The sequence below is a fragment of the Rhinolophus sinicus genome, linkage group LG06 (assembly GCF_036562045.2).
Source record: "Rhinolophus sinicus isolate RSC01 linkage group LG06, ASM3656204v1, whole genome shotgun sequence".
Taxonomy (NCBI): domain Eukaryota; kingdom Metazoa; phylum Chordata; class Mammalia; order Chiroptera; family Rhinolophidae; genus Rhinolophus; species Rhinolophus sinicus.
In genome coordinates, this window is record NC_133756.1 from 79,238,216 (window position 1) to 79,265,685 (window position 27,470).

General features: G+C 36.0%; 1 protein-coding gene across 7 annotated transcripts in view; it reads right to left on the minus strand.

Moving 5' to 3' along the window:
• ARHGEF12 (Rho guanine nucleotide exchange factor 12) overlaps nucleotides 1-27,470 on the minus strand; it is a 165,652-nt gene that overhangs the window by 31,424 nt on the left and 106,758 nt on the right. For 6 of the 7 annotated variants that reach the window (XM_074335326.1, XM_019718206.2, XM_019718207.2 and 3 more), the window contains 11 exons: nucleotides 25,633-25,675; nucleotides 25,224-25,329; nucleotides 24,655-24,792; nucleotides 24,133-24,165; nucleotides 23,713-23,827; nucleotides 22,896-23,001; nucleotides 21,303-21,515; nucleotides 15,034-15,166; nucleotides 14,679-14,714; nucleotides 5,683-5,837; nucleotides 2,721-2,867 (listed from right to left, as the gene is read on the minus strand). In XM_074335326.1, the coding sequence (XP_074191427.1) occupies nucleotides 2,721-2,867; nucleotides 5,683-5,837; nucleotides 14,679-14,714; nucleotides 15,034-15,166; nucleotides 21,303-21,515; nucleotides 22,896-23,001; nucleotides 23,713-23,827; nucleotides 24,133-24,165; nucleotides 24,655-24,792; nucleotides 25,224-25,329; nucleotides 25,633-25,675 (1,225 nt within the window). The remainder of the gene's footprint in view (nucleotides 1-2,720; nucleotides 2,868-5,682; nucleotides 5,838-14,678; nucleotides 14,715-15,033; nucleotides 15,167-21,302; nucleotides 21,516-22,895; nucleotides 23,002-23,712; nucleotides 23,828-24,132; nucleotides 24,166-24,654; nucleotides 24,793-25,223; nucleotides 25,330-25,632; nucleotides 25,676-27,470) is intronic. The other variant, XM_019718209.2, reaches the window with a different exon arrangement.

The following is a 27,470-nucleotide window of genomic DNA, read 5'->3' on the forward strand; positions in this document are numbered from 1 at the left end:
GCCCAATATCCCTAATGAACATAGATGCAAAAATCCTCAACAAAATATTAGCAAACAGAATTCAGCAATACATTAAAAAGATCATACACCATGATCAAGTGGGATTGCATTCCTGGTATGCAAGGGTGGTTCACATCTGCAAATCAATTAATGTGATACACCACATTAACAAAATGAAAAATAAAAATCATATGATCATATCAATAGATGCAGAAAAAGCATTTGATAAAATCCAGCAGCCATTTACGATAAAAACTCTTTAAGAAAGTGGGAATAAGGGACCACATCTCAACATAATAAAGGCCATATATCATAAACGCACAGCTAACGTCATACTAAATGGGGAAAAGCTAAAACCATTCCCCTTAAGATTGGGAACAAGGCAAAGCTGCCCACCTTCTCCACTTCTATTCAACATAGTTCTGGAAGTTATAAACAAGGCAATCAGACAAGAAGAAGAAATAAAAGGCATCCAAATTGTTAAGGAGGTAGGAAAATTGTCAGTATACGTAGATGACATGATACTATATATAGAGAACCTAAAGACTCCACCAAAAAACTATTAGAGCTGATAAATGAATTTAGTAAAGTAGCAGGATACAAAATTAATATTCAGAAATCAGTTGCATTTGTATATACCAATAATAAAATATCAGAAGGAGAAATTAAAAAAACAGTCCCATTTACAATTGCTTCAAAGACTATAAAATACCTGGGAATAAATTTAACCAAAGAAGTAAAAGACCTGTACTCAGAAAAGTATAAGAAACTGAAGAGAGAAATTAAAGAAGATACAAATAGATGGAAAGACATACCATGCTCGTGGATAGGAAGAATTAACATCGTTAAAATGTCCATACTGCCTAAGGCAATACACAGATTCAACGGAATTCCTATCAAACTACAGAGGACATTTTTCACAGAAATAGAACATATAATCCTAAGATTTCTATGGAACCATAAAAGACCCCGGATAGCCTTGGCAATCTTGAGGAATAAGAATAAAGTGTGATGTATCGTGATACCTGACATCAAATTACACTACAAGGCTACAGTAATCAAAACAAGGTACTGGCATAAAAATGACACATAGATCAACGGAACAGAATAGAGAGCCCAGAAATAAACCCAAGCCTATGTGGTCATTTAATCTACGACAATGGAAGCAAGAATTTACGGTGGGGTAAAGACAGTCTATTCTATAAGTGGTGTTGGGAAATCTGGACAGATGCATGCTAAAAAATGAAGCTGGAACACCCAGTATATTTTTACTGATATATCCCCTTGAGTAGGGGAAGTAAGAGAAAAAATAAACATACAGGATTACGTCAAACTAAAAAGTTTTTCACAGCAAAAGAAATCATCAATAAAACACAAAGGGATCCTACTGAATAGGAGAAGACATTTGTTAATGACATATCTGATAAGGGGTTAATTTCCAAAATTTATTAAAAAATATCACTCAACTCAACTCCAAAAAAACAAACAACCCAATTAAAAAATGGGCAGAGGACATGAAGAGACATTTCTCTAAAGAGGACATATAGATGGCAAACAGACATATGAAAAAATGCTCAACCTCACTAACCAGTAGAGAAATGCAAATAAAAACCACAATAAAATACCACCTCACCCCAGTCAAAATGGCTATCATCAATAAATCAACAAACAACAAGTTTTGGCGAGGATGTGGAGAAAAGGGAACCCTTGTGCACTGTTGGTGGGAATGCAGATTGGTGCAGCCACTATGGAAATCAGTATGGAGGTATCTCAAAACACTGAAATGGAACTACCATATAACCCAGCAAATCCACTGCTAGGTATCTATCCAGAGAAATCCAAAACTCTAATTTGAAAAAATTTATGCACTTCTATGTTTACTGCAGCACTATACACAACAGCCAAGACATGGAAACAACCAAAATGCCCATTGGTAAATGACTAGATTAAGAAACTGTGGGACATTTATACAATGGAGTATTACGCAGCCCTAACGAAGAATGAAATCTTACCATTTGCAACAATATGGATGGACCTTTGTGCTAAGTGAAATAAGTCAGACAGAGAAAGACAAATACCATATGATCTCACTTATTTGTGGAAGCTAAAGAAAAGAATAAATGAACGAACTAATCAGAAACAGTCTCAGAGACATAGAGGAAAAACTGAGGGTTGCTAGATGGGAGCAGGGGGTGAGGATGAAGGAGAAGATGAGGGGATTAGAAAGCACAGTTGGAAACCACAAGTTTGCCACGGGGATACGAAAGTCAGTTTGGGAAATGTAATCAATAATGTAAAAATTTTGTAGGGTATCCGATGGACACTTGTCTTATCAGGGAGACCACTTCAGGGATGGTGTAGATGCCTGATCACTGCACTGTACACCTGAAGCTGAATAATAATGAATGTCAACTATAATTTTAGTCACAAGAAGTGGAGTACAACATTAGGAATAGAGACAGTGGAAATGTAACAGTTTTATGCGATGTCAGAGGGGTAGTAGATTGGAGCAAGGGGGTTATCACTTTGTGAGGGGTAGAAATGATAAATGTTTAACTATTACATTGTTTTGTACACCTGACACTAATAAAAAGAAAAAGAAAAAAAATTTCAGGAATGCTAACATTTACAAGATTTGACTGTTATAGCGCCTTAACATACTTAAAATTTTTTATCTACTGTAAATGTTAGGGAGAAAGATCAGAGTCAATTTCTCTTACTGTGAAGTTGAAGGATATCTTCCAAGTTTGAAAAAATTTTCCGTAGTTCTGAAGGTGACAGAATTCCTTCTCTGGACACTCGCTGATAGAACACCTGATCAAGAACCTTCAGTGTTCGAACATGAGCTCTTTCAGTGTAAAACAATTCTAAGGTGAAGAAGAGGAAATATAAAATGTTGCCTACGTTTTCTATTACTTACCTAGAATAATTCCATTGCACAAAACATAGGCTTTAGTTGGAATTATAACAAAAAAATTAAGTAATGATTATTTATAGTTTAGAAAGGATGTAGTATCTCTGAAGTCATTTTCTTGATTCCATAGAAACCTCCTACTTACTGGCTCTAAGAGTTTAATACCGGCAAATGAAAAAATATCATTCAAAACTCTTTTGTATTTAAAGTTAAGAGTATACTCCAAAAATCATCTATCTTTTTAAAATAGTACCCACCAATCAAAACTACAACATTAGAAAACTGTAAGCCCAAACATCATATAGCCTTTAAATTGAGACTTCATCAGAAATAAAAGTACTTTGGGTTATCTAATTTGCCTATAAACCCTCACTTCTGAGGTAAGAAGGATATTTATTCAAATCACATCTTAAAGATAGCAGAGGATAAAGCATCCATGTCTCATCTGTCACATACATGCTTGGATAAAATAAAGAACACTACACTAGGATAAAGGAAGATCAGGATCCTATCACTTATCAGCTGTATGATCTTGACTAATTGTAATAACCCTTAGACTTTGCATTCTCATTTACAGTATTTTGCCGTGTATGATGTGCACTTTTTTGTCCAAATTTGTGAGGGAAAAATAAGGATGCACATTATACAAGGCCCGATAATTAAGTTTGAGAACTCATCCTAGAAAAAGTGCTATATACTTTATTGCTGAATATCACTACAGTCACCTTTGAGGTATTCAAAGGTATTGGGAAGCTATGTACCAATGCCAGCACCTAGTCCATCCTTCAAAGCAATTTTGGAACTCTTTTTCTGGAATGGCTATCAGAGCTGTCATCGTACTACACTTGATGTCCTGAATGTCATCAAAATGTCTTCCTTTCAAGATTTCCTTTATCTTCAGGCAAAGAAAGAAGTCACTGGGGGCCAGATGAGGTGAATATGGAGGTTGTTCCAATACAGTTACTTGTTTACTGGCTAACAACTCCCTCACAGACAGTGCCAGGAGAGCTGATGCATTGTCGTGATGCAAGAGCCATGTGGATTGGAGAAAAGTTCAAGTTGTTTTCGTCTTTTTCATGCAGCCTTTTCACCACTTACAGATAGTGAACTTGGTTAACTGTTTGTCCAGTTGATAGAAATTCATAATGAATAATCTTTATGGTATCAAAAAAGGTTGTTAGCAACATCGTTTCGACTCTTGAGTTGGACTGACGGAACTTCTTTGGTCGTGGAGAATTGGCTGACTTCCATTGTACACTTTGATGCTTTGTTTCAGGGTCGTAGAGGTACACCCATGTTTCATCACCAGTGATAACACAGCCCAAAACATCGTCTTGCCTCTCCAAAAGGTCTTGGCAAAATTCGACTCACCTTTGCTTTTGTTCATCAGTGAACTCCTTCGGGACCATTTTTGCACACACCTTTCTTATGCCAAGATTTTCAGTTAAGATTTTCCTCACTGTATCTCTATCGATGTTTACTTGGTCTGCTATGCTTCTCACAGTCAGCTGAAGATTTTGATGCACAATTCGATGAACTTTTACAATGTTTTCATCAGTTCTGCTTGTTACTTGCTGCCCTGACCTCTCTTCATCAGTGACGTGTTCTCTCCCCTCAGAAAAACATTTAATCTATTTTTACATTGCCATTTCTTCATGGCATTTTACCCACAAACTTGGACTAACATGACCCTGATTTCACTTCCACTCTTGCCAAGTTTAACAAGAAATTAAATGTTCATGTTTGTTCATTGCTCTAATTCAAGCTCAAACATTCTTGCAATGGCACACAAAAACATGTGACAACCATGAATGCCACTCAGCAAGACACCGCCACACATTGACAGGAACACAGCTGTGAGACACTGATATACCAAGGTTATGAAACCTTATCGAGCTGTTTGTACAGGACTGCCAATGTAAGTGCAGGGTGGCAAGTTCACGAACTTAATTGTCACACCTTGTACGTGGGTAGTACTAATTCTGTATATATATATATATGTTTTTAATTATTTTATTTATGCTTATGAGTTAAAAGTGTAACTCTAGAAATCAATAATAATATCCGTATGCAAAATAATACCCTGCAACATAATAATCAATTTTGTTGAACTTATGACGAACTTGCAGTGACCAAGAGCTCTTCTATGATGCATAAATATCATAAATATATTACTGGTACATACAATTTCTTGTACCTTGTATCTGTTCCTGTGGTTTGAAATTGTTACATAAAATTTCTTCTACCATAATGTTTAAATATAAATGCTAAAATTCATTTATAATACAAAAAACAGGTACCTAAGTGTAAACAGATAAAAATTTGAACAAAAAGTTAAAACAAAAGATTTTTTTCCCAAGAAGTTTGGGCCAAAACTGTGGGTGCACATTATACGTGGGAGTGCATTATACACGGCAAAATAGTATATAATCTATACATAAAATTAACTTAGCTTGAAAATAAAATGATTGGGCAAATGTTGTCTTAATGACTTTTCAAGTTTAAGACCTATAATGCTATGAATTTCAAATATCTAAAAGGCTAAACACCATTTCCTTTGAAATTATCAATAAGCATCACACAGTCATTAGCATCTTTTGAATTGGAAAGTTCAAGGATCCTCTATCTAGTTTAATTTCCTCCACATTTAAAACAAAAGGTAAGCAGAAACTTTGAAGGAAACATCAAGGAGTAGGGTTTTTTGGTTTTTCCTTTGCTTTAATAAAACTCAATATATGTAAACAACAACAAAAATGAATTAAACTCACCATTAATTACCTCCTGTCTTTTGATCTCACAAGGCTTTAGTCCCAGTAACACTTCTCTGCTAACCAACTGTTGCCAGTTGGGTGGATCTGTCTCTAAGTCATTTTCAAACTGTTCATCCTCACTTTGACTTTCTCCAAAAGCTATGCTGTCAAACCTATTGAAAAAGAAATGATATTTGAGGACATCAGGTGGACAGTAGTACAAGTTTATACATTATAGTGAGTCAGTCAAATTTCTGAATTATTGCTTAAACAGTCTAAGACATCATCCTTACAAAATACATGTGTTATATTCACCTCTGTAAATACCTTTTAAATGATTTCTGCTTATTAAAAACTCTCTTTTATACTATCCAACATATTTGTGTACGGTTTCTTTTCTTTTTTTTAAAATTATAGTTGACGTACAATAATATGAGTTTCAGGTATAGAACTTAGCGATTAGACCTTTATGGCTTACGAATAATCGTCCAGTAAGTTTAGTACCTATACAACCACACACACGTAGTTATTATATTATTGACTATATTCCCTTATCCTGTAGTTCATATTTTTGTGACAATTTTTATAACTGCCAATTTGTACTTTGTAATCCTTTCACCGTTTTCACCCATGAAAACAACGCCCGCCCATCTAGCACCCATCAATTTGTTCTCCATATCTATGAGTTTGTTTCTGTTTTGTTTGTTCATTTATTTTGTTTTTCAGATTCCATATGTAAGTGAAATCATATGGCGTATGTCTTTCTCTGAATGACTTAGCATAATATCATGTTGTCGGAAACTGCAAGATTTCATTCTTTTTATGGCTAATATTTCATTGTATACATGTTCTAGATCTTTATCAATTCAAATATCAATGGATGCTTAGGTTGCTTCCATATCTTGGCTTGTAAATAATACTGCAATGAACATAGGAGTGCACATCTCTTTTCAAATTAGTGTTTTGGATTTTTTCAGATAAATACTCCAAAGTGGGATTGCTGGGTCACATGACAGTTCTATTTTTAATGTTTTGAGGAACCTCCATAGTATTTTCCAAAATGGCTGCAGTAATTTACAATCCCACCAACAGTGCACAAAGGTTCCCTTTTTTCCACATTCTCGCCAACATTTGTTTGTTGTTTTATTGATGATAGCCATTGTCACAGGTATGAGGTTGATAACTCATTGTGGTTTTAATTTGCATTTACCTGTTGATTAGTGAAGTTGAGCATCTCTACATATGTCTGTTGGCTATCTGTATGCCCTCTTTGGAGAAATGTTTATTCAGGTCCTCTGCCCATTTTTAATCAAATTGTTTTTTGGTGTGAAGTTGTACGGTTTCCTTATAAATTTTGGATATTAACTCCTTATCAGATGTATCATTGGTAAATATCTTCTCCCATCCAGTAGGTTGTCTTTTCGTTTTGTTGATGGTTTCCTTTGCTGTGCAAAAACATTTTAGTTTCATGCAGTCCCATTTGTTTCTTCTTTCTTTTGGATTTTCGCTATATAGTATCTTGTCATCTGTAAATATTGACAGTTTTACTTCTTCCTTTCCAATTGGGATGCCTTCCATTTCTTTTTGTTGTCTGACTGGTGGCTACAACTTCTAATATTATCTTGAATGAAAGTGATAAAACTGGACATCCTTGTTTTGTTCTAGACCTTAACGAAAAAACGTTCAGCTTTTCACCATTGTTAGCTGTGGGTCTGTCACATATGGTCTTTATCATGTTGAGGTATGTTCCCCTTATCTGCACTTTGCTGAGAGTTTTTATCATAAATGAATGCTGGATTTTGTCAAACACTTTTTCTGGATCTCTTGATATGATTATGATTTTTATCCTTCATTGTGCATACGTGGTATATCATATTAATTGATGTGTGGGTATTGAACCAACTTCATATGCCAGTAATGAATCCCACTTAATTATGGTGTATGATCTTTTTAATGTACTGCTGAATTCAGTTGGCTAATATTTTGTTGAGGAGTTTTACATCTATCTCCATCAGGGATACTGGCTTATAATTTTCTTTTGTTGTAATGTCTTTGTCTGGTTTCGGTATCAGGGTAATCTCGCCTCATAAAATGAGTTGCAGAGCCTTCCCTCCTTGAATTTTTTTGAATAGTTTGAGAAAACAAGTATTCATTATTTGTTGAATGTTTGGTAAAATTTGCCTGTGAAACTATCTGGTCCAGGGCTTTTCTTTGTTGGGAGTTTTTTGAATACTGATTTCATTTCATTTCTAGTCATCAGTCTGTTCAGATTTTCTGTTTCGTCCTGATGCAGCCTTGGAAGATAGTATGTTTCTACGAATTCATCCATTTCTTCCAGGTTGTCCAATTTGCTGGCATATGACTGTAGTTTTTCCTTACAATTGTTTGTATTTCTGTAGTATCAGTTGTCACTTCTTTCATTTCTGGTTTTATTTATTTGGGCCCCTGCTCTCTTTTTCTTGATGAGTCTGGCTAAGGGTTTATCAACTTTGTTTATCTTTTCAAAGAAACAGCTCATGGTTTCATTGATCTTTTTTATTTTCTTTTGGACTCTATTTCATTTATTTCCACTCTGATCTTTCTTACTTCCTTCCTTATTCTCTGGGTTTTGTTGGCTATTCTTTTTCTAATTCTTTTAGGTGTACAATTGTTGGAGATTTTCTTGTTTCTTGAGGTAGGCCTGTATTGCTATGAATGAATATATCCACCTTAGGACTGCTATTGCTGTGTTCCACAGATTTGGGGTGGTTGGGTTTTTATCAGCATTTGTCTCAAGGTTTCTCTTGATTTCTTCCTTGATGTCATTGTTAATACATCAATTGTTTAATAGAATGTTATTTAGACTCCACATGGTTGTGTGTTTTTCAGTTTTCTTCTTGTAATTGATTTCATATCTTGTGATCAGAGAAGGTGACTGATACTCTTTCCTTCTTAAAGTTACTGAGATTTGTTTTGTGGTAGAACATGTAGTCTATCCTGGAATATGTTCCATGTGCACTTGAAAGGAATGTATATTCTGCTGCTTTGTGTTGTAATGTCCTAAAAATATCAATTAAATACATCTGGTCTAGTGTGTCATTTAAGGCCACTGTTTTCTTGTTGACTGGACGATCTATCCATTGAAGTCAATGGAGTTTTAAGGTCCCCTACTATTATGTCTTCCTATCAATCTCTCCCTTCATGTCCATCAATATTTGTTTTATATATTTAGACGCTCCTACATTAGGTGTATAGATGTTTATAAGAGTTATCCCTTCTTGTTTGATTGATCCCTGTATCATTATGAAATGCCATCTTTGTCTCTTTGTCACAACCTTGTTTTACATTCTATTTTCTCAGATATCTATCTATCTATCTATCTATCTATCTATCTATCTATCTATCTATCTCCAAAAAAATGTATACACATTTGAAGGGAAAAAAAAACAACTATTAAAATTATAATACTCAATATATGCCAATAACAAAAGATGAATACAAGTCACATTTGACTTCTGCAATTACAAGAGGTACTCAAATGGTTACGATCAACATTCAGACACTTCTGATTATGCCAAGCAACACTGACCAAAGTATCCACTTGTATACATTTTTTTGACACCCTCGGATAGTGTGTGTGTATATAGGTAGGACAATTAAGTTTGTGAACTTTCCACCGTGTCCTTACATGCTATATGTATATGTATCTCTATGTGTATATATAGATACATATGTATGCGTATACACACACACGTGTATGTATATATTTTTGTTTCCACTTGCAAGAAATGCTTTGCATCATCCTTTTACTTTCATTCTGTGTGTCACTAGATCTGAAGTGGGTCTGTTGTAAGCAGTATATGCACAAGTTTTTATTTTCTAATCCATTAATCTACCCTATATGTTCTGACTGGAACATTTATGCCAGCTACATTTAAAGTAATTATCAATAGGTATGCAGTTATTTCAACTTTAGTATTTCCCGATTGTTTTTGTAGTTCTTCTCTGTTCCTTTCTTATTCTCTTGTTCTCTTTACTTATATGTCGATGGCTCTCTACAGTGTTAGGTTTGGATTCCTTCCTCTTTCTTTCTTGTATATCTCTTATAGATTTTTGGTTTGTGGTTACCACGTTCTTCATATATACCAAGCTATGGCTGATGGTTGCTCAAATTCAAACACATTCTAAAATCACTACAATTTTACTCACACCCTCCACATTTATATTTTTGTCATTATTTTTCACTTCTTTTGTGTGTTTGTGTGTAACCCTTAATTAATTGTTGTAATTACACATGATCTTCCTACTTTTGCCTTTTAACCTTTGTACTAGTAATCCAGTTGGTTGATTCACTGCTTTTACAAAGAGTTTGCCTTTGTCAGTGAGAATTTTTTCTTTCCAATATTTTCACAGGCCTATTTTTTATCTTTCCTTATCTAATTAAAGAATTCCCCTTAACATTTCTTGTAATGCTGGTTTAGTAGTCATGAAGTCTTTTAGCTTATTCTTGTCTGGGAAACTATCTCTTCTTTGATTCTAAATGATAAGCTTCATGAGTAATCTTGGTTGTGGGTTTTTGGATTTTATCACTTTGAATATTTCTTGCCAATCCCTTCTGGCCTGCAAAGTTTCTGTTGAGAAATCAGCTGACAGTCTTATGGGAGCTCCCTTGAAAGTAACTAACTGCTTTTGTCTTGCTGCTTTTAAGATTCACTCTTTGTCTTTAACATTTGGAATTTTAATTATGATATGTCTTGGTGTGGGCCTCTTTGGGTTCATCTTGTTTGGGACTCTCTGCACTTCCTGGGCTTATATGTCTATTTCCTTTGCCAGATTCTGGAAGTTTTCAGTCATTATTTCTTCAAATAGGTTTTCAATCCTTGTTCTCTCTCTTATCCTTCTGATAACCCTGTGATGCAAATGCTGGTACACTTGTTGTCCTAGAGGTTCCTTAAACTATCCTCATTATTTTTCATTTTTATTTTTCCTGTTCTAATTGGGTATTTTCTGCAACCTTGTCTTCCAGAATGCTGACTCGATCCTCTGCATCACCTAATCTGCTCTTGTGTTTTCTTCATTTTAGTTATTGCATTCTTTAGTTCCAACTGGTTCTTTTTATGTTTTCTATTTCTATCTCCTTATTCACCTTTTCTCTCTCCTTATTCACCTTTTCTATCTCTTTGCTGAAATTCTCACTGGGTTCAGCTATTCTTCCCCTATGTTTACTGAGCATCCTTTTTAAACAAGTGTTTTGAACTCTATCTGATAGATTGATTGTCTCCATTTTTTTAGTTTGTTTTCTGGAGTTTTGTCCTGTTGTTCATTTGGGACATGTTTCTACATTTTGGATGACTCACTGTGCTTGTTCCTGTGTATTAAGTAGATCTGCTACATCTCACATTCTTGGCAGAGTGGCCTTATGTAGTAGGTATTCTATGAGGTCTAGCTGTGCAGTCTCCCATGGCACTGGAGCTGGGTGCTCCAGGGGTGTCCCCTGTGTTGGTGCTCTACTCTTGTGGTTGAGCCTCGATTGTTGTTGATGTGTCATGGGGGGGATTGACACTCAGGCTAACTGGCTATGAGGGATGACTGATAATATACAGGATGAACTGTTTTGTAGTGGCTGATTCCACAGAGCAGGAGTCACTTTAGCAGGGCTCAGTCACTTTAGCAGCAGAGTCCAACCTTTGGGTGTGGTATTTGTGGAGCTGCTTGGGTGGTTGTCTGGTGTGGTCTAAATCCAGTCAATGTATGTGCTGCTTCTGGAGCCTCTAGGGAGGGGTTCTTGTGCAAGTAAAAGGTAATCCACTCTTAATGCCCGGTTTTTGCTGGCTGGTGAAAGCTACAAAGTGATCTGTGGTTGGTTGCCATGTGTACTGGAATTAGAGGCGCTTAGAAGAGGCTATGCTGCAATGTGAGGCCAGCTGCCAATAGTGCCAGGCTTAAGACCCTTTGCTGGGCACCATAATGCGAGCTGAGGTCAGCTGCCACTTGTATCAGGCTTGTAGCCATTTAGCTAAAGCTAATTTCCAAGCCAATGCTGGCCCCAGCTTATGCCAGACTTTGGGCTACCCAAAGGGAGTTGCAATGAAAGTTGAGACTGACAGTTGTTTGTGCCGGACTTGGGGACGCATAACAAGACATACAGGGAATGCCGTGGCCAGCCTCTGCTTGTTTTGGGTTTGGCGGCACTTCAGAGATTTTAGGAAAATCTGTAGTATGATCCGAGGCAGGCTATTTGATAGAAGAGCCACTGGAAGTGGCTCAGGCTAGTCATGGAGTTTGGTGGAGGGGGGCTCAGTGAATCACCAGGGCAGGGAGAACAGTGTTAGCTAGGTTAATGGAGACCACAAATTTGGAGCCAACCTGAACCTGCTAGCTGGGTGGAGGCAGGGGTCACCAAACGAACAGTGGTGCTTGGCAGCATTTTTGTACCCAGAGAGCAGTGCTCTGACCCCTTTCCCTCCAGCTCTAGCCCCAAAGCTGGTTAATTTGGTTCTTCCCCATGTCCTTGGCACTTTTCCACTGGCTACTCCTATGCTGAAGCCTGGACTATATGAATTCATGAGAGAGTCCGTGCATGGGCCTCACATGAAGAATCGCTGGGACTCCAGCAGCCTTCCACCTCACCAAGCTCAGGCGCCCTGGAGACTATACCACTGGGCCCCACAGGACACTTACTATTAAAAAACCACTCTACTAAGGAGGCATAGCAGCCCTACCTAATACATAGAAAAAAACATAGGGAGGTAGTCAAAATGGGGAGATAAAGAAACATTTCCCAGATAAAAGAACAGAACAAAGCTCAAGAAAAAGAACAAAAGGAAGATACACAATTAACCAGATGCAGAGATCTAAACACTAGTTATAAGGGGAAAACTTCAACAAAGAGCTAGGAAACACAAAAATGGGGATAGAAAATATTAAAAAAAAAAAAAACTCAGTCAGAAATATAGAATATAAAAACTGAAATGAAGACTACATTAGAGGGAATCAACAGGAGATGTGATGAAAGAGATCAAATCGATGATTTAGAAGACAAGGTAGCAGAAAACACCCAATCAGACAGCTAAAAGAAAAAAGAATAGAAAATAATGAGGATAGTTTAAGGGATCTCTGGGACAACAAGTTTATCAACATTTGCATCATACGGGTACTAGAAGGAGGAGAGAGAGCAAGGAATTGAAAACCTATTTGAAAAAATAATGACTGAAAACTTCCCGAACCTGGCAAAGGAAACAGACACATAAGCTCAGGAAGTACAGATAGTCCCAAACAAGATGAACCCAAAGAGGCCCACACCAAGAGGTATCATAATTAAAATGTCAAAGGTTAAAGACAAAGAGTGAATTTTAAAAGCAGCAAGACAAAAGCAGTTAGTTACTTTCAAGGGAACTCCCATAAGACTGTCAGCTTATTCCTAAACAGAAACTTTGCAGTCCAGAAGGGATTGACACGAAATATTCAAAGTTATGAAAAGCAGGACCTACAAGCAAGATTACTCTACCCAGCAAAGCTATCATTTAGACTGAAGGACAGATAAAGAGCTTCCCACACAAGAAAAAGCTAAAAGAGTTCATCACCACCAAACCAATATTACAAGGAATATTAGAGGGACTTCTTTAAGATTTGGGGAGAAAAAAGTTCAAAAATATGAAGAATAAAATGGCAATAACTACACATCTATGACAATTACTTTACATGTAAGTGGATTAAATGTTCCAATCAAAATATAGGGTGGCTGAATGGATAAGAAAACAAAACCCTTACATATGCAGCCTATGAGAGACTCACTTCAGATTGAAAGACACACACAGACGAAAGGAAAGGAATGGATGAAGATATTTCATGAAAATGGAAACAAATGAAAAAATCTGGGGTAGGAATACTTATATCAGACAAAACAGACTTTAAAACAATGGCTATAACAACAGACAAAGAAGAACCCAGTAATCCCACTTCAGGGAAGAAAAACAAAATGCTACTTTGAAGGGACATGTGCATCCGTATGTTCATTGCAGCATTATTTACAATGGCCAAGATGTGGAGGCAGCCTGGGTGTCTATCAACGGAAGAATGGATAAAGAAGAGGTGTTACATATATATAATGGAATATTGCTAGGCCAAGGAAGGGAACGGGTTCTTGCCAGCTGCAGTGGCATGGGTGGACCTGGAGGGTATTATGCTGAGTGGAGCATGTCAGACAGAGAAAGACAGATCCAATGTGATTTTGCTCATATTGGAATCTAAAGAACAAAATAAACAAACATAACAGAAAGAAACTCATAGATATAGAGAACATTCTGATGCTTGCCAAAGTTGGTTGAAAAGAGGGAGGGGTTAAGAAGGAGAAATTGGTTTTCATATAGTAGTCATGTGGATGTAGGGTATAGCATAAAGAATACAGTCAATAATATTGTAATAACTATGTATGGTGTCAGACGGGCACTAGATTTATCGGAGGTACTAGATAGATGGGAGGGGAGTTGGGGGGCAGGGTGAAAAAGGCCAAGGCATTAAGATGTACAAATTAGCCGTTACAAAACAATCATGGGGATATAAAGTAAAGCAGAGGAAATATAGTCAATAATATGGTAATAACCACCTATGTATAGTGCCAGGTGGGAACTAGACTAGTCAGAGGGATCACTGCTTAAATTATGTAAATGTCTAATCACTATATGCTGTACGCCTGGAATTAACATAAAATAATACTGAATGTTAACTGTAATTGAAAAATTAAAAAAGAGGGGAAAAAGGTGAAGGGGAATAAGAAGTTCAAATTTCCAGGTATAAAACAAATAAGTCATGGGATGTAATGTACAGCATAGGGAATATAGTTAATAATATTGTGATAGCGTGGTATGGTGTCAGATGGTTGCTGGATTTATCATGGTGATCACTACCTTAGGTATATAAATGTTGCATAACTATGGTGTATACCTGAAACTAATGTAAGATTTTATGTTAGCTATTTTAATAAAAATCTTATAAAAAAATATGTCTCTATTAAAAGCTACTTTAGGATTACTTACGTTCGAAAGGGCTTTGGTGTCCCATGCTCAGTCATCCTAAAACAATGGAGAATAAAGAATCAGGTTAAAAATAAAAACAAAATGGTAATCAAGATATTTATGCTAATGATACTCAAAACTGGGCTAAACTACAGTAGCTAACAAATAATTCTTTTGGATAATGTAAGATTTAATAGCAAATAAATTGAGAAACATTTCAGTACCTATCTAATATTTACTACCAATATAAGCTCTAGTTCCTTCCCCAAAAAAAACACATGTGGGGAAAAAAAATGCTACAAAATATAGGGATACTGTACAATCAAAAAACTTTAAGCAATGTCATAAATTTAAATCTAAGTTATCATTGAATTACCTTTCTACTTCCAATTCCTCCTCCTGCACCTGATCTAATGGAGGAGGTAGAAAATCAAATATAGTATTGGAAGTACGAGGTGTGCCATCTAAGGAGTCTCCAGATGCTGATGTTTCTCCAACTTGCTTTGATCCTGAAAAGACAAAAGTCAGACAGTTGATTAGTGTGAATACTTTATTATTATTACAAAAAAAAATTAATACCAAAAGAGCTTCAACCTAATCCATAGCCACATTCATATTTAAACAATTGTGGGTTAGCTAAAACCAAAATTCTAACATATAAAATTTTAAAATGCACTAAAAAATAAACAAGAAAATAATTTTTAAAAATCAACTTAAAACATGACAACTCAGAACAGCATTTAAGAAAAAATATCCTCTCATTTTATCCTTTTTTGCCACCAATCTTTTTCATTCAAATTTTAGTTATTATGGTGATCCAACAACAAATAATAACCTCACACTTTTTTTTCTTGATTTATCTTTAGGTAATATCTACGTCTTCCTCCTCTACGGATATTGCTTATTTGTGCTCCCACCTTCACTTCCCCCCATTTCTTCTCAATGTTTAATAATTGTATTATTATTACTAGTTGGATTATTGGTTATTACCTAAGTTTAAACATCCATAGTGCTGTTTCATTGAGGAGTTCTTTAGTATCTTAACTGTCTTCCATCTCATATTAGGTATTTAGTGTACATATCTTTTCTTCTAGTTATATTTCTTTCCCTCTACCTTCACTTCTTTCGACTACGTTTTTACCTGTATCATTAAGAGGATTTTTTCCCATTTCCATTCTGACCTGCAGCCATAATTAAATATTCTGTGCTTTTCCTAATAGGCTGATTCTAAAAGTCTGAAAACCCACACAGTGTGTTTACATTATTATGACAATATATATAGTCGTACACAATATACAACATACATATGCCTATTATTTCTGCCAGGTTAAAAGGTATGATAGTTAGGATTATATTTTCTTTTCTACTGGTCCAATGACGCAATTCCTGGACCACCTGAAACATAATGTTTATTATATTAAAGTATTATACTCCATCAATGAATTACTTTAACACGTTGCGTACGGATCACGAGAAACTTCACAGAGGATTTAAACCCCGCCGTATGCAACGTGTTAAGATTATACCACTTTTTAGATTGCTTCATGTTTAAAATCATGACTTAACTTTCTGAACAACTCTGTTTACCTTAGCATTTCTAAATGTCTTCCTATTATTACTGCCAAAGTAATATAGTTTTATCAAGTCTCAATTTTTTTCATCTGCTACATCATATGCTTAAAATTGCTTAAACCCCTTCCCTCCTTTTGCTTATTCCCTATGTTCTTGTGTTCCAGTATGGAAAGCTGCTCCCTTGGCCTGTAACATAATTATCATCCTAGAACTGCCCTTCACCACATTCCTGGGTTGAACAACTGTTTCCTGGATCCCATGACATTTTCTTTCTTAATTTTTCTCTCATTTTGCTGGAGTGGTATCTTCAAATAATTTTCAAGTAAAAGGTACATTTCAGTTAAACTCTGAACCTGGAATATCTTTGTATCTTTCTTCACATTTGATGGATAGGTTGGATGAATATATTAGGTTGGTGCAAAAGTAACTGCGGTTTTCGCAATTATTTTTAAGTTCTTAAACTGCAATTACTTTTGCACTAACCTAACAGAATTCTAAGTTTAATTTTCTTTCAGCAAGTTGAAGCCATCCCTCCTTTGAATTCAAGCATCTAGTGTTATAATGAGAAATGTGATGCAGCATCATCCCCATTTTCTCTCTCTAATAAGTTTTCAGGATTCTTTTTCTTTATCTGTGGTACAATGAAATTTCCAAAGATATTTTAGGTATGGTTCCTTTATTTTTATTATTATTCACTGTAGTTGGTTCCCAGTGAACTCTTTCTATCTAAAGATGTGTATTATTTTTCAACTCTAGGAAACTTTCTTCTGTCTTTTCTCTAACTGTCTCTCCTCCATTTCCTCTGCTGATGTTTTATGAAAGAGAAATATGTCGGACCTCTGTAGTGGTTCTCTACATATTACGTCTTTCTGCAGTATTTGCTTGACTTTATATTTAGGGACTATTCTTTTTTTCTAAATATTGGCATTGATAATAGTTTGAGAATATGTCCACAAATTCTTTGATACTCCTCTTTTCAGGGGTGGAGGCTAATTCTTCTCTCCTGAGTGTGGGCTAGATTTAGTGACTTGTTTGTAACTTGTTGAAGTATGCATCCACAGAGACTAAGTCATAGAAGACATTAGGGCTTCTTTCTGGCTCAATCTTCTGGATCACTCTGGGGAAAGTCAGCTACCATGTCATGGAACACTCAAGCAATTCTATGGAAAAGTCCACGTGGTAAGGAACTGAGGCTTGCACAAGGAGCTCAGACATTTCTGCCACTAGCCACCTGCGTGAGCATGGAAGCAGGTTTCCTGCGCCCAGCTAAGCTTTCAAATGACTGGCTGACATCTTGACTGCAACCTTATGAGAGACCCTAAGCCAAAACTGCCCAGCTAAGCAGCTCTCGAGTTCCTCACCCACCAATAATATGAGAGCTAATAAATGTTTTCTGTATTAAGCTTTAAGTTTTTGGGTAATTTATCACACAACAACTGATAACTAATACAACAGTTATTATAGTACATGTAGTAGTTATATTAAAACTTTAATGGTCTCTGAATGCTCCTTTTTCATAGCATTCTATTTTTGTTTTATACATGTAACTTCTTTATATTCCCCAAGTATATGATCTAATTTAAAAGGTATTTTTTGAAGTTTTTGTCTATATGAAAATTACCATTTTCTGCTAGGGGCAGTTTTTCTATCCATTTTGTATTCTCTTTTTTATGCCACTAGTACACTTGGCATTATGTATTATCTTAGACCTTGACTCTAACAAGCACATTTTGCCAAAATTGAGTAATGCTGCTCACATTTAAGAATTCAAGATGAGGTAGATGATTTAGTTTTATTTTCCTGCTACATGGAAATAGTTCCGTTTGGTTGGGAACCCTCTGAGCAGGTGAGTCCCTGGCATGCCTACTGTCTCCCAAATGTTAGAACTCCAGGGCATAATACTGTGAAGTACTTAACTCTCCCTACATGATTCATTCAATGTCCCTAAAAAAAGTAGAGTCAATTTCTTCTGGCACATAAATGACAGACTGCTTATGTTCTATAATGCAACGATCAGAAGCTACTGACATAATTGTTTTGATTACAGACCTTAAATTAATTCATCATTTTCAGCTTTACTTCTTTTACATGTACTCTGTAACATATGCCAACTCTGAGTAGAAGTCTCTCCAGGGTTCTAATGAGCACTGACTCGAACCTTGGACTCCTTAAATGAATTATGGGCTCCAGTTTCCTTTACGTTGTTTTATCCATCAAGCCACTCTTGTCCTCTTTGAATTTCCCCAAAATTTGTTAAAATCTCTTATTTGTTGATAACATCTTGTTTTCCTCTACTTTCTTCCTCTTTATGGTGTTTGTTTGTTACCTACTATGTGTTTATTTCAATGAGACATGGGAGCCATGAATCGATGCATGCACTTACTCCAAAATTTTCAGAATTCTGTATTAAACAAAATCTTCAGACTTTTCTACAAATGTCACCCCTACTTATTTGTCTTAAATAAAAACCTCCCTATCCCACAGCTGGTGGGAGGAGGGGGAGTACCTCTTCTGCTACAGACCTCTCAAAGAGAGACTTAACGTTTCTGTCATGCAATGGGTAGAGGTATGCTTCTGGGTAGAGGTGAGATGGATACCCTTCTTCCTCAATACCATTATCATGCTTTCTTATAACAATCCCCTTGTTCCATTGAGGCTCTGGATATTATCACATGTTCTCCTTCCTTGCAACAATCATCTAGTAACACTGAACCTTTGGCTGCTGGCTCAATGATTTCTTCTCCATGCTAATATCACATAAGGTGACCTCAAAAATCATATATATACATATATATGTGTGTATATATACACACACAAATGTATGTATATGTACATATGTGTATGAATGTATTTGTGTCTGTGTGTACACACACACACACACACACACACACACACACACACACGGCTATTCAAACTCCTATCTCTTTGGTTCCCTACCTTTTACATCTCTAGAATCTCTTCTATGTCACCTCAATGATCATTCCTACAGCTTTATCCTTGATCTTGTCATCACCAGAAATTGAACTGCTTCTGAAATCACTAATATAGATAGGCATTCTCTTCTCCAAATAGAACCACCTATTCTCCCAGCTCACTGGCTTAAGAAACCCATTATAACAAGTATAAAGATATATGGTAATATTAGCTCTTTTCTCAATTATCTACTTCATGTTTTCCTTTACAGTTTAGGTCACCTGGTCCTTCTCATTAAAGTCTCACTCTTAGGTAATAACTTTGTCTTTCACATATGAGGTCTGACAATTAAGTTTGCGAACTCATCCTAGAAAAAGTGCTACATACCTCATTGCTGAATATCACTATGGTCACCTTTGAAGTACTCCCCTTGGGAAGCTATGTACTGACGCGAGCACCTATTCCATTCTTCAAAGCAATTTTGGAACTCTTTTTCTGGAATGACCATCAGAGTTGTCATCGCATTACTCTTGATGTCCTGAATGTCATCAAAATGTCTTCCTTTCAATATTTCCTTTATCTTCAGGTAAAGAAATTAGTCACTGGGGGCCAGATCAGGTGAATAGGGAGGGTGTTCCAATACAATTATTTATTTACTGGCTAAAACTCCCTCACAGACAATGCCGGGTGAGCTGGTGAATTGTCGTGATGCAAGAGCCATGAATTGTTGGCGAAAAGTTCAGGTCATTTTCATCTGACTTTTTCATGCAGCCTTTTCATCACTTCCAAACAGTAAGCTTGGTTAACTGTTTGTCCAGTTGGTACAAATTCATAATGAATAATCCCTCTGACATCAAAAAAGGTTAAAAACATCGTTTGACTCTTGATATGGATTGATAGAACTTTTTCAGTCGGGGAGAATTGGCGAACTTCTATTGTGCACTTTGACACTTTGTTTCAGGGTCGTATTTTTACACCCATGTTTCATGACCAGTGATAACATGGCCCAAAACATCATCTTACCTCTCCAAAAGGTCTTGGCAAATTTCGACTCTCCTTTGCTTTTGTTTATTGGTGAGCTCCTTCGGGACCATTTTTGCACACAACTTTCTCATGCCAAGATTATCAGTTAAGATTTTCCTGTTTCTCTATTGATGTTTACTTCTCACAGTCAGCAGACTATTTTGACGCACAATTTAACAAGTTTTTGCAATGTTTTCGTTAGGTCTGCTCGTTACTGGCTGCCCTGACTTCTCTTCAACAGTGATGCGCTCCCTCCCCTCAGAAAACCATTTAATCCATTTGTACACTGCCGTTTTCTTCATGACATTAACTTGGACTAACATGTCCATGATTTCACTTCCACTCTTGCCAAGTTTAACAAGAAATTTAATGTTTCTTCGTTGCTCTAATTCAAGCTCAGACATTCTCGCAACAGCACATAAAAACACGCAACAACAATAAGGAATGCCACTCAGCAAGACACCGCCACATGTCAACACGAACATAGCTGTGAGACACTGATATACCAAGGTTATGAAACCTTACAAGCTGTTTGCACAATGCTGCCAATTTAAGTGCAGTGACAAGTTAGCAAACTTAATTGTCAGACCTTGTATACTCTGCATCTTATCTCTCTCCTTCTCAAAACTTTGTTCTGTTAGTTACACAGTTAATCGGCCTGCATCTTCAACCTCTCCTTCATAACTGGTTTCCCCTTAGCACTTAAAAAACGTCTCTAGTATCTCTCATTTTTAAAGCCTTCTTTAGACTCCCAACATCTGCCCTTACCAACTGACTAGTCCCCTCAATAACTTCCTTTACATTTCTTCTATTGGACTTAGCACAATTTGAATTTGTAAGTGTATGTGACTCTCTTTCCATGAGACTAAGGGGCGTGGGGCAAGAATCTATGTATAATTACTGTATGCTGATGTCTGGTATGAAGCTAATGCCTAACAGAAAGCGCAGCAAGTGTCTTTGAATGGATGAGAACTTAAAGTTACCATTCAGCATAGATGTGTCATTAGTGGTTTAATAGTAAAATGTTAAAACTAAATTTAACTGGGATTCAGTCTTGATTATAATAATCTGCCACTCTATTGCTCAGTGTGATTGTTTTAAAACCTTGATACATAGTTAAGTTGAACTACGGCTCACCCATATCATTCTCTTTTCCTCCTTCCTGGGAAAGAGTGGCCCCTAAAACCATAGAGGACATGGAATTGGCTGGCAGGTATCCAATGTCTGCTCCTTCACTTGCTAACCCACTCTGGCGCAACTTAGCAGAGTCCTGAGGTTCAGGACTCACAGATGAGGGTGTGGTTAAGTGCTTAGGGTGGCGCTGTTTCTGTAGCTCCATGGCTCTGCCAACTGAACAGAAAGAAATGGTCAACAATTTGTGCTGTAAAACAGCTAAAAAAAGATAATGTAAAGGATTTGGTAAAATGTCTGAAACATGTTGGGCCCTAGAAAAATATAAGATTGATTATTACAGAGTGAGGAAGAAAGGAAAAGGAAAGGAAAGAGAAGGAAGAAAGATAGAAAAATGAAACAGAAAGGAGGGAGAAAGGTAGAGGAAGGTGGAAGAGGAAAGAAGATAAAGGAGGGAGATGGTGGAAGATAAGGGAGAGAGGGAAGAGTAGAGGAAGATGAATCATGAGAAATGGAGACGAGGGGAGCAACGACAGGTGGGGGAAGAGGGAATGCTAAGACACAGACACATACGGAGCTATACTCATGTGTAAGAGTGAAGAAGCCTTTTAGCTCTGTGAGCGCTTAGAAGCTCCCCGCTTCTCCCTAACACTCACACCGTCATCATCACAATGTGCCTCAGAGACCATCCAGATTAATCCCTATCCTGCTCATTATCTCTATTCACATCGGGCACCACAAGAAGTTAAAAACTCTCAGGTCAACATCCCCCATAGTATTGCACATCCTCACACGGCTTTGTACATTACTAATCCTAAAGTTCTTCCTTTTTAAATTCCAAAAATTCTTTTTCTGTATGCCTTGGAATTCAAGGTCAGCATCTGTGAAATGCTACATTTCCTCAACTTCTCTAAAAACTTCCTTCATTTTCTCAGTGTTTCTCAACAAAGGTACTAATGGCATTTGAAGGAGAATTCCTCATTGTGTAGAACATTCAGCATCACTGTATCACAACACCATCGCCATGCCAACCATGCCAATATATTCAAATGTGGTACTGCCTGAGTTGTGGGCCACTACATGACCTAGCTTCTTCCCCATAGTACCATCATCCCTATTTCTTCAGCAGCCTTCTCTTATAGGCTGATCTCTCTCCACTAGGCCTTAGGGTGGAGGAAGATGAGGAAACAAAGAACAACAAAGAGGTGAAGAAATGTACAATTATGGAAAGAATGAGTAATATATATATTAAAAGAGATTAAACAAAGTATGGTGAAAAGATCCATGCACAGTGGTTTTTTGTTTGTTTGTTTAACAATCAGAACTTGAATGCAAACAAAATCATAATAGGTAAATAAATTATGTTACGGATAATTGATGGAATGCTCTACTGCCATTAAAGAAGATGTTTAAGACAATTATGTAGCCACAAGAGAGAATTTAGTTCAGAAATATCACTGAATGAAAGCAAGGCACATTGGAAGTTCAGTGGAATCATGTCTAGAACACCTTTCTCCAGCAATTCATTTTAGCTAAATGAGCCTGTAATGAAAGGTGGCATGGAATGGTAGAAATGCAGCATTTCAAACTTCAACATACTTGCACTGTTGTCATGACGGCTTGGCCTCCTTGGGGGTCCCAAGATGCTGGGGAATCCTCTTCGTTTCCCTTTTTCTTCGCCTTCCCTGTCTTTCTTCATACTTTGCTGGTATCAAGGTATAATCAAAGAGATAAGAGATACATAACATAGATTTCTTTTGTTGCTTTCAAACATAGAAATGCAATTCTAATGGTCATTTGAAATAAACTGGTTAAATGTAAATGAAAGACAAACACACACACACACACACACACACACACACACACACACACAGAGCGCTCACTAGAAGTTGGCAAACAGAACTGTATACACATCAAACTTAAGATATCTTTTCAAACACTTTAGAGCTGATAATTTTGAAAAATAAAAAGCTAGTTTTATAACAAACAATTCATTTATCCAGTGAACAAATATTTACTAAGCTCATAATGTGTGAAGGCATTATGCTAAAAGCTGGGGATACAATGACAGAGATTTTTGCCCTCAGAGAGCTTTATGATCTAACAAAAATTAAACAAAAACACAAATAATTACAAACTGTGACAGGTACCATAAAAGAAAAGGATAAGGCCACAACATAGTTGGGAATAGCCCTCTGTGTAAATCATTTTCACTTTTCATATTGCCTAATAATTAGTTCAAATGTCTGGATTTCTCACTAGATTCTGAGTTCTTTGAGAACAGGGACCATATCTTATACCTATTAGTATGTCTAGCACTAATTTGCTGAAAAGGTAAATACTAAGAAGGAAAGCACTGCAATCAAATGTAAAGAAGTACAGCGACCTGAACACACTGTTATCATTGTAGTCTTACCTTGATTTTTGGAAGGAATCCAATCCGACCCCGCTTGTGCTCTAAATTTCGGGGTTCTTTTACTTTTACTCCCAAATGCTTCATGTACACGAAAATAACATACTGTATTGTCGAACTGGAGGAGAAAGGATTAAGTAAAACAAGACTACTGAGACAGGAAAGTGGGTAGAATAAAGATGGCAAATTACTTCCAAAACCTCAATGATGGAATTCTTAGAATTCATTCATCAAGTAAAAATTAGGAAGTTATCTATTCATTGCAAACAGAAAAAGATTCTACTTGAGACACTAGAATATTAGTCAAATAAAATATAGGCCACTTATTTCTTTTAAGTTAAAGAAATAAAACATAATTTAGGACTGACAGGAGAAAAAGTAGTTTTCTTTTTTCTTAAAATTCTAGGATAAAAGTTATATTACCTCTTATCTTCTTCTACAGCCTGAGCAGTCACCCTAAATACAAAAACATTTAATAACAAGATATTAAAGTTTAATAAAAGAGTTGCTATTAAACTCATGTACATGAAACAATAAAACAGAGCTGAATGCTTTGGGACCCACCCAAATCTCTGTCATATGGAATAAAATTACAAAAAAAAGTCTTATCCCCAAAGAAACTACATGCTTTTCATACTCATGTCATCAACTACAAATGTTTTATAGCAAGAAAAACTTCCAAAGCTTATGAATTGAAACCAATAAAAAGTATTCAATCTGTTTTTGATCAGTTATAAATTTTGTAGTTACTCATTTTACCAATACCCAGAAAAAGAAACTCAAAAGCTTTATTTAAAATATCATCACAAATAAACAATTCCGGTTTCTCAAGTATTATGACAAAATAAGTACCTCCACATACACAATTTATTCAGACTGTACTTTCAGCATTATTAGCATCTCAGTAGAGAGGGGATTTCTTCTACATATACTCCTATTACTTACAGCACTTCTTCAATTTTGGCAACAATCTGTTCTGCACATGCTCGTTCCTTCTCCAAAGTTACCCGGTCCTTGTCTCGTTCTACATCAAGTTTAGTCAGTTCACTTTCAGCCAAGGTCAGCCCCATGCTCCGTTTCTGCCTAAAGGGAAAAAGAAAAATTTCCTGAGACAGCCTAGAGAAAAACGATCTCCCTTTGGAGATGTTTCATCAGAGTTTTCATCGCTATGAATTTCTAGCAACAGACAAAATGTCCCAGTTTACTATTTTGGGGCCTATGTCACCTAGGACACCAGAGGAAAAAAATTCTAGAGACAATCATTCAACAGAACACATATCCTGAAGGAACACACTTAGCACAGACATAGTACTGAGCTCAAATCCTGAAGTCGTATGGAATGGGAAATATGAACTCTCAGTACTACTCTAACACTTTGATTCTAGATGTTCATTGTGTTTTAATAACAGTGACAAAGACCATATGATAAGCCAAAGATTTAATGTGTAACCTTTTCCTACCTAAAAAGAAAATTAATTCAGAATAACCATAAGAGCCTTTATCACCAAGTTTACCGAAAATCTTCCAAGTGCCTCTGAACTTCTGGGTGGACTCTTTCTTGCATGGTTTGAATATAATGGCGATGCAGATCTTCAGGAATAAGCTCGGGCCTTCTTTTCTCTGCAAAAAGAAAAGGGAAGGAATTATTTGATCTAAAGGTATAGTCTGTGCATTATAACTGGCAACATATCAGTGCTATTTGGTGCAAACTTATCTTGGAGTAAGAAAAAGAGGTTCTTCAATTCAATTTATGTATTTCATCTCAGAATTCAGATTTCATTTACACTTAAATGTATTATAGACTGTCTGTTGTGATTCAGATGACATGCTAGTCACCATATGACAGATAAAACCTTTAGAAATGAGCTGAGCTACAAAGCTACAAAGATGTAATTCTCCAGGATATTGGTACTCCAAACTTACCAAGATCTATGGATATTTCATCAGGAACAGAAACTTTCAGGTGCTAAAACAAAAATGCAAACAAAAAGTGAGATAGCACTAAGGACTTTTCAAGATGTGTATAAGTACTTATATAAAGTAAAGAGATAGAACTTGGATACCCATTTTTATAAGCATATTCATGTGTAAGCTCATTTAATGGGTTCCACCCATCCAAATTTCATAGCTCTGGAACACTCTATTATTTAAACTTGAAAGTAAGCTCTTTTCCTAAACATCATGCTATAAAGAAAATATCTACAATCATTTTACTAGATAACTAAATGCTTCTGTGCTTTACTTATTTCTACTGGCTTTGGCTTTCTAGAATCATTCGTTAATATAATCAGTTATACATTATTTGAATTAATATAGGTAAAACCTAAACTACCTATCACATGAAAAATTTACTCATATATATAACCATGAATTTTATCTGCTGTATTTGAGATACTCCCACTACAGACTACGATATTCCCAGTCACTTTTCTATGTAAAGAGCCCCCACAATAGTCACACACCCAATGATAAGGTATTGGATGTTGATGTGGAAGGGTTGGAGTCTTAAAACTCTAGGAGCCATCTGTAGTATTTAGTACTGAACTAATTAATGACACTGTCATAATTTTGCTCTTCTTAGCTAGGATTTTCCCCAAAATAATTGCACTTTCTGATCCCATTACCAGATAGTTGTATTTTCCCTCCCATCAATTTGGGAAATGTCTTAAAAAATAGTTATTTTTCATGTTTACAGGAAATATCTTAACTTTTTCATAGTTACTTCGTATTGTATATTTACTTAAGTCATATATTTTCAGAATTTAAACAATTCCTATAAGATCTGAGATTTTACATTTGAAAATAAATTACTGTTAAAATTGAGATCGCTACTATTCATTTGAAGAATAGGAAATGCATTACAAAGTTTTCTCTAACTGAAATTGCCACACTGTGGCTCAAATCAACTTTCCTAAAAGTATTTCTAACACAAATGCAAATAAGTAAATAAATGTTCATTTTTGTATGAGGGTATTTATATGAAGTAATTATCACGTGTGGCATAAAAATAATTAGGAAATTAATCAGGGTTATTACACTTTAATGTTGATAAGCTTATACAGATCAGTAGCAAAACATAAAGTTTTAACTGAGCATGGAGCTCTCTTAAGAAATATGAAATTCAAATACACTTTACTATAATGTTATTTCTTCATGGAAGCAAATTATTTAATATATAAAATGTGTGGTATTTTAAACAATGGCAGTAAAATCAGAACCCTAATTCATTCCATAAAATTCTGAGTAACCATTCTGTTCTAGGATCTATTCGATGTTGGGGAAATAGCAGTCAACAGACAGAAGAAAAATGTCTGCCCTGATGAAGCTTACATTCAGGGTAGCAGAGTAGGAATACAGACAAACAAACCAAATAAATAAAAGTTACATGGACGAAAATAACAAGAAAGGTGACAAAGTGAATGGGATTCAATTTTAAATAGGTTGGTAAAGAAAGGCCTCACTGAGAAGGTATTGAGCAATATGTAGGCAACTTTGTAAAGGAATACAAAGAAAATGGGGCAAGAGCAGGAGGAAGAAGTAGAGCCAAAATGTTTGTGAGTGTTTGCGCTACGATAGGAGAATTAACAATGTTTGCATGCTAATGTGAATGATTAAAAAAAAAACATGATGTAGGAGAGAAGGAGGATACTTGCTTGAATAATGTTTTTGAGTAAATATAAGGAAACACAATATACATGAAGGTAGGTGATGTTATCTGGTAGAAGTTCTTTTCTGTACACTACTTTAAATAAGAAACAGCT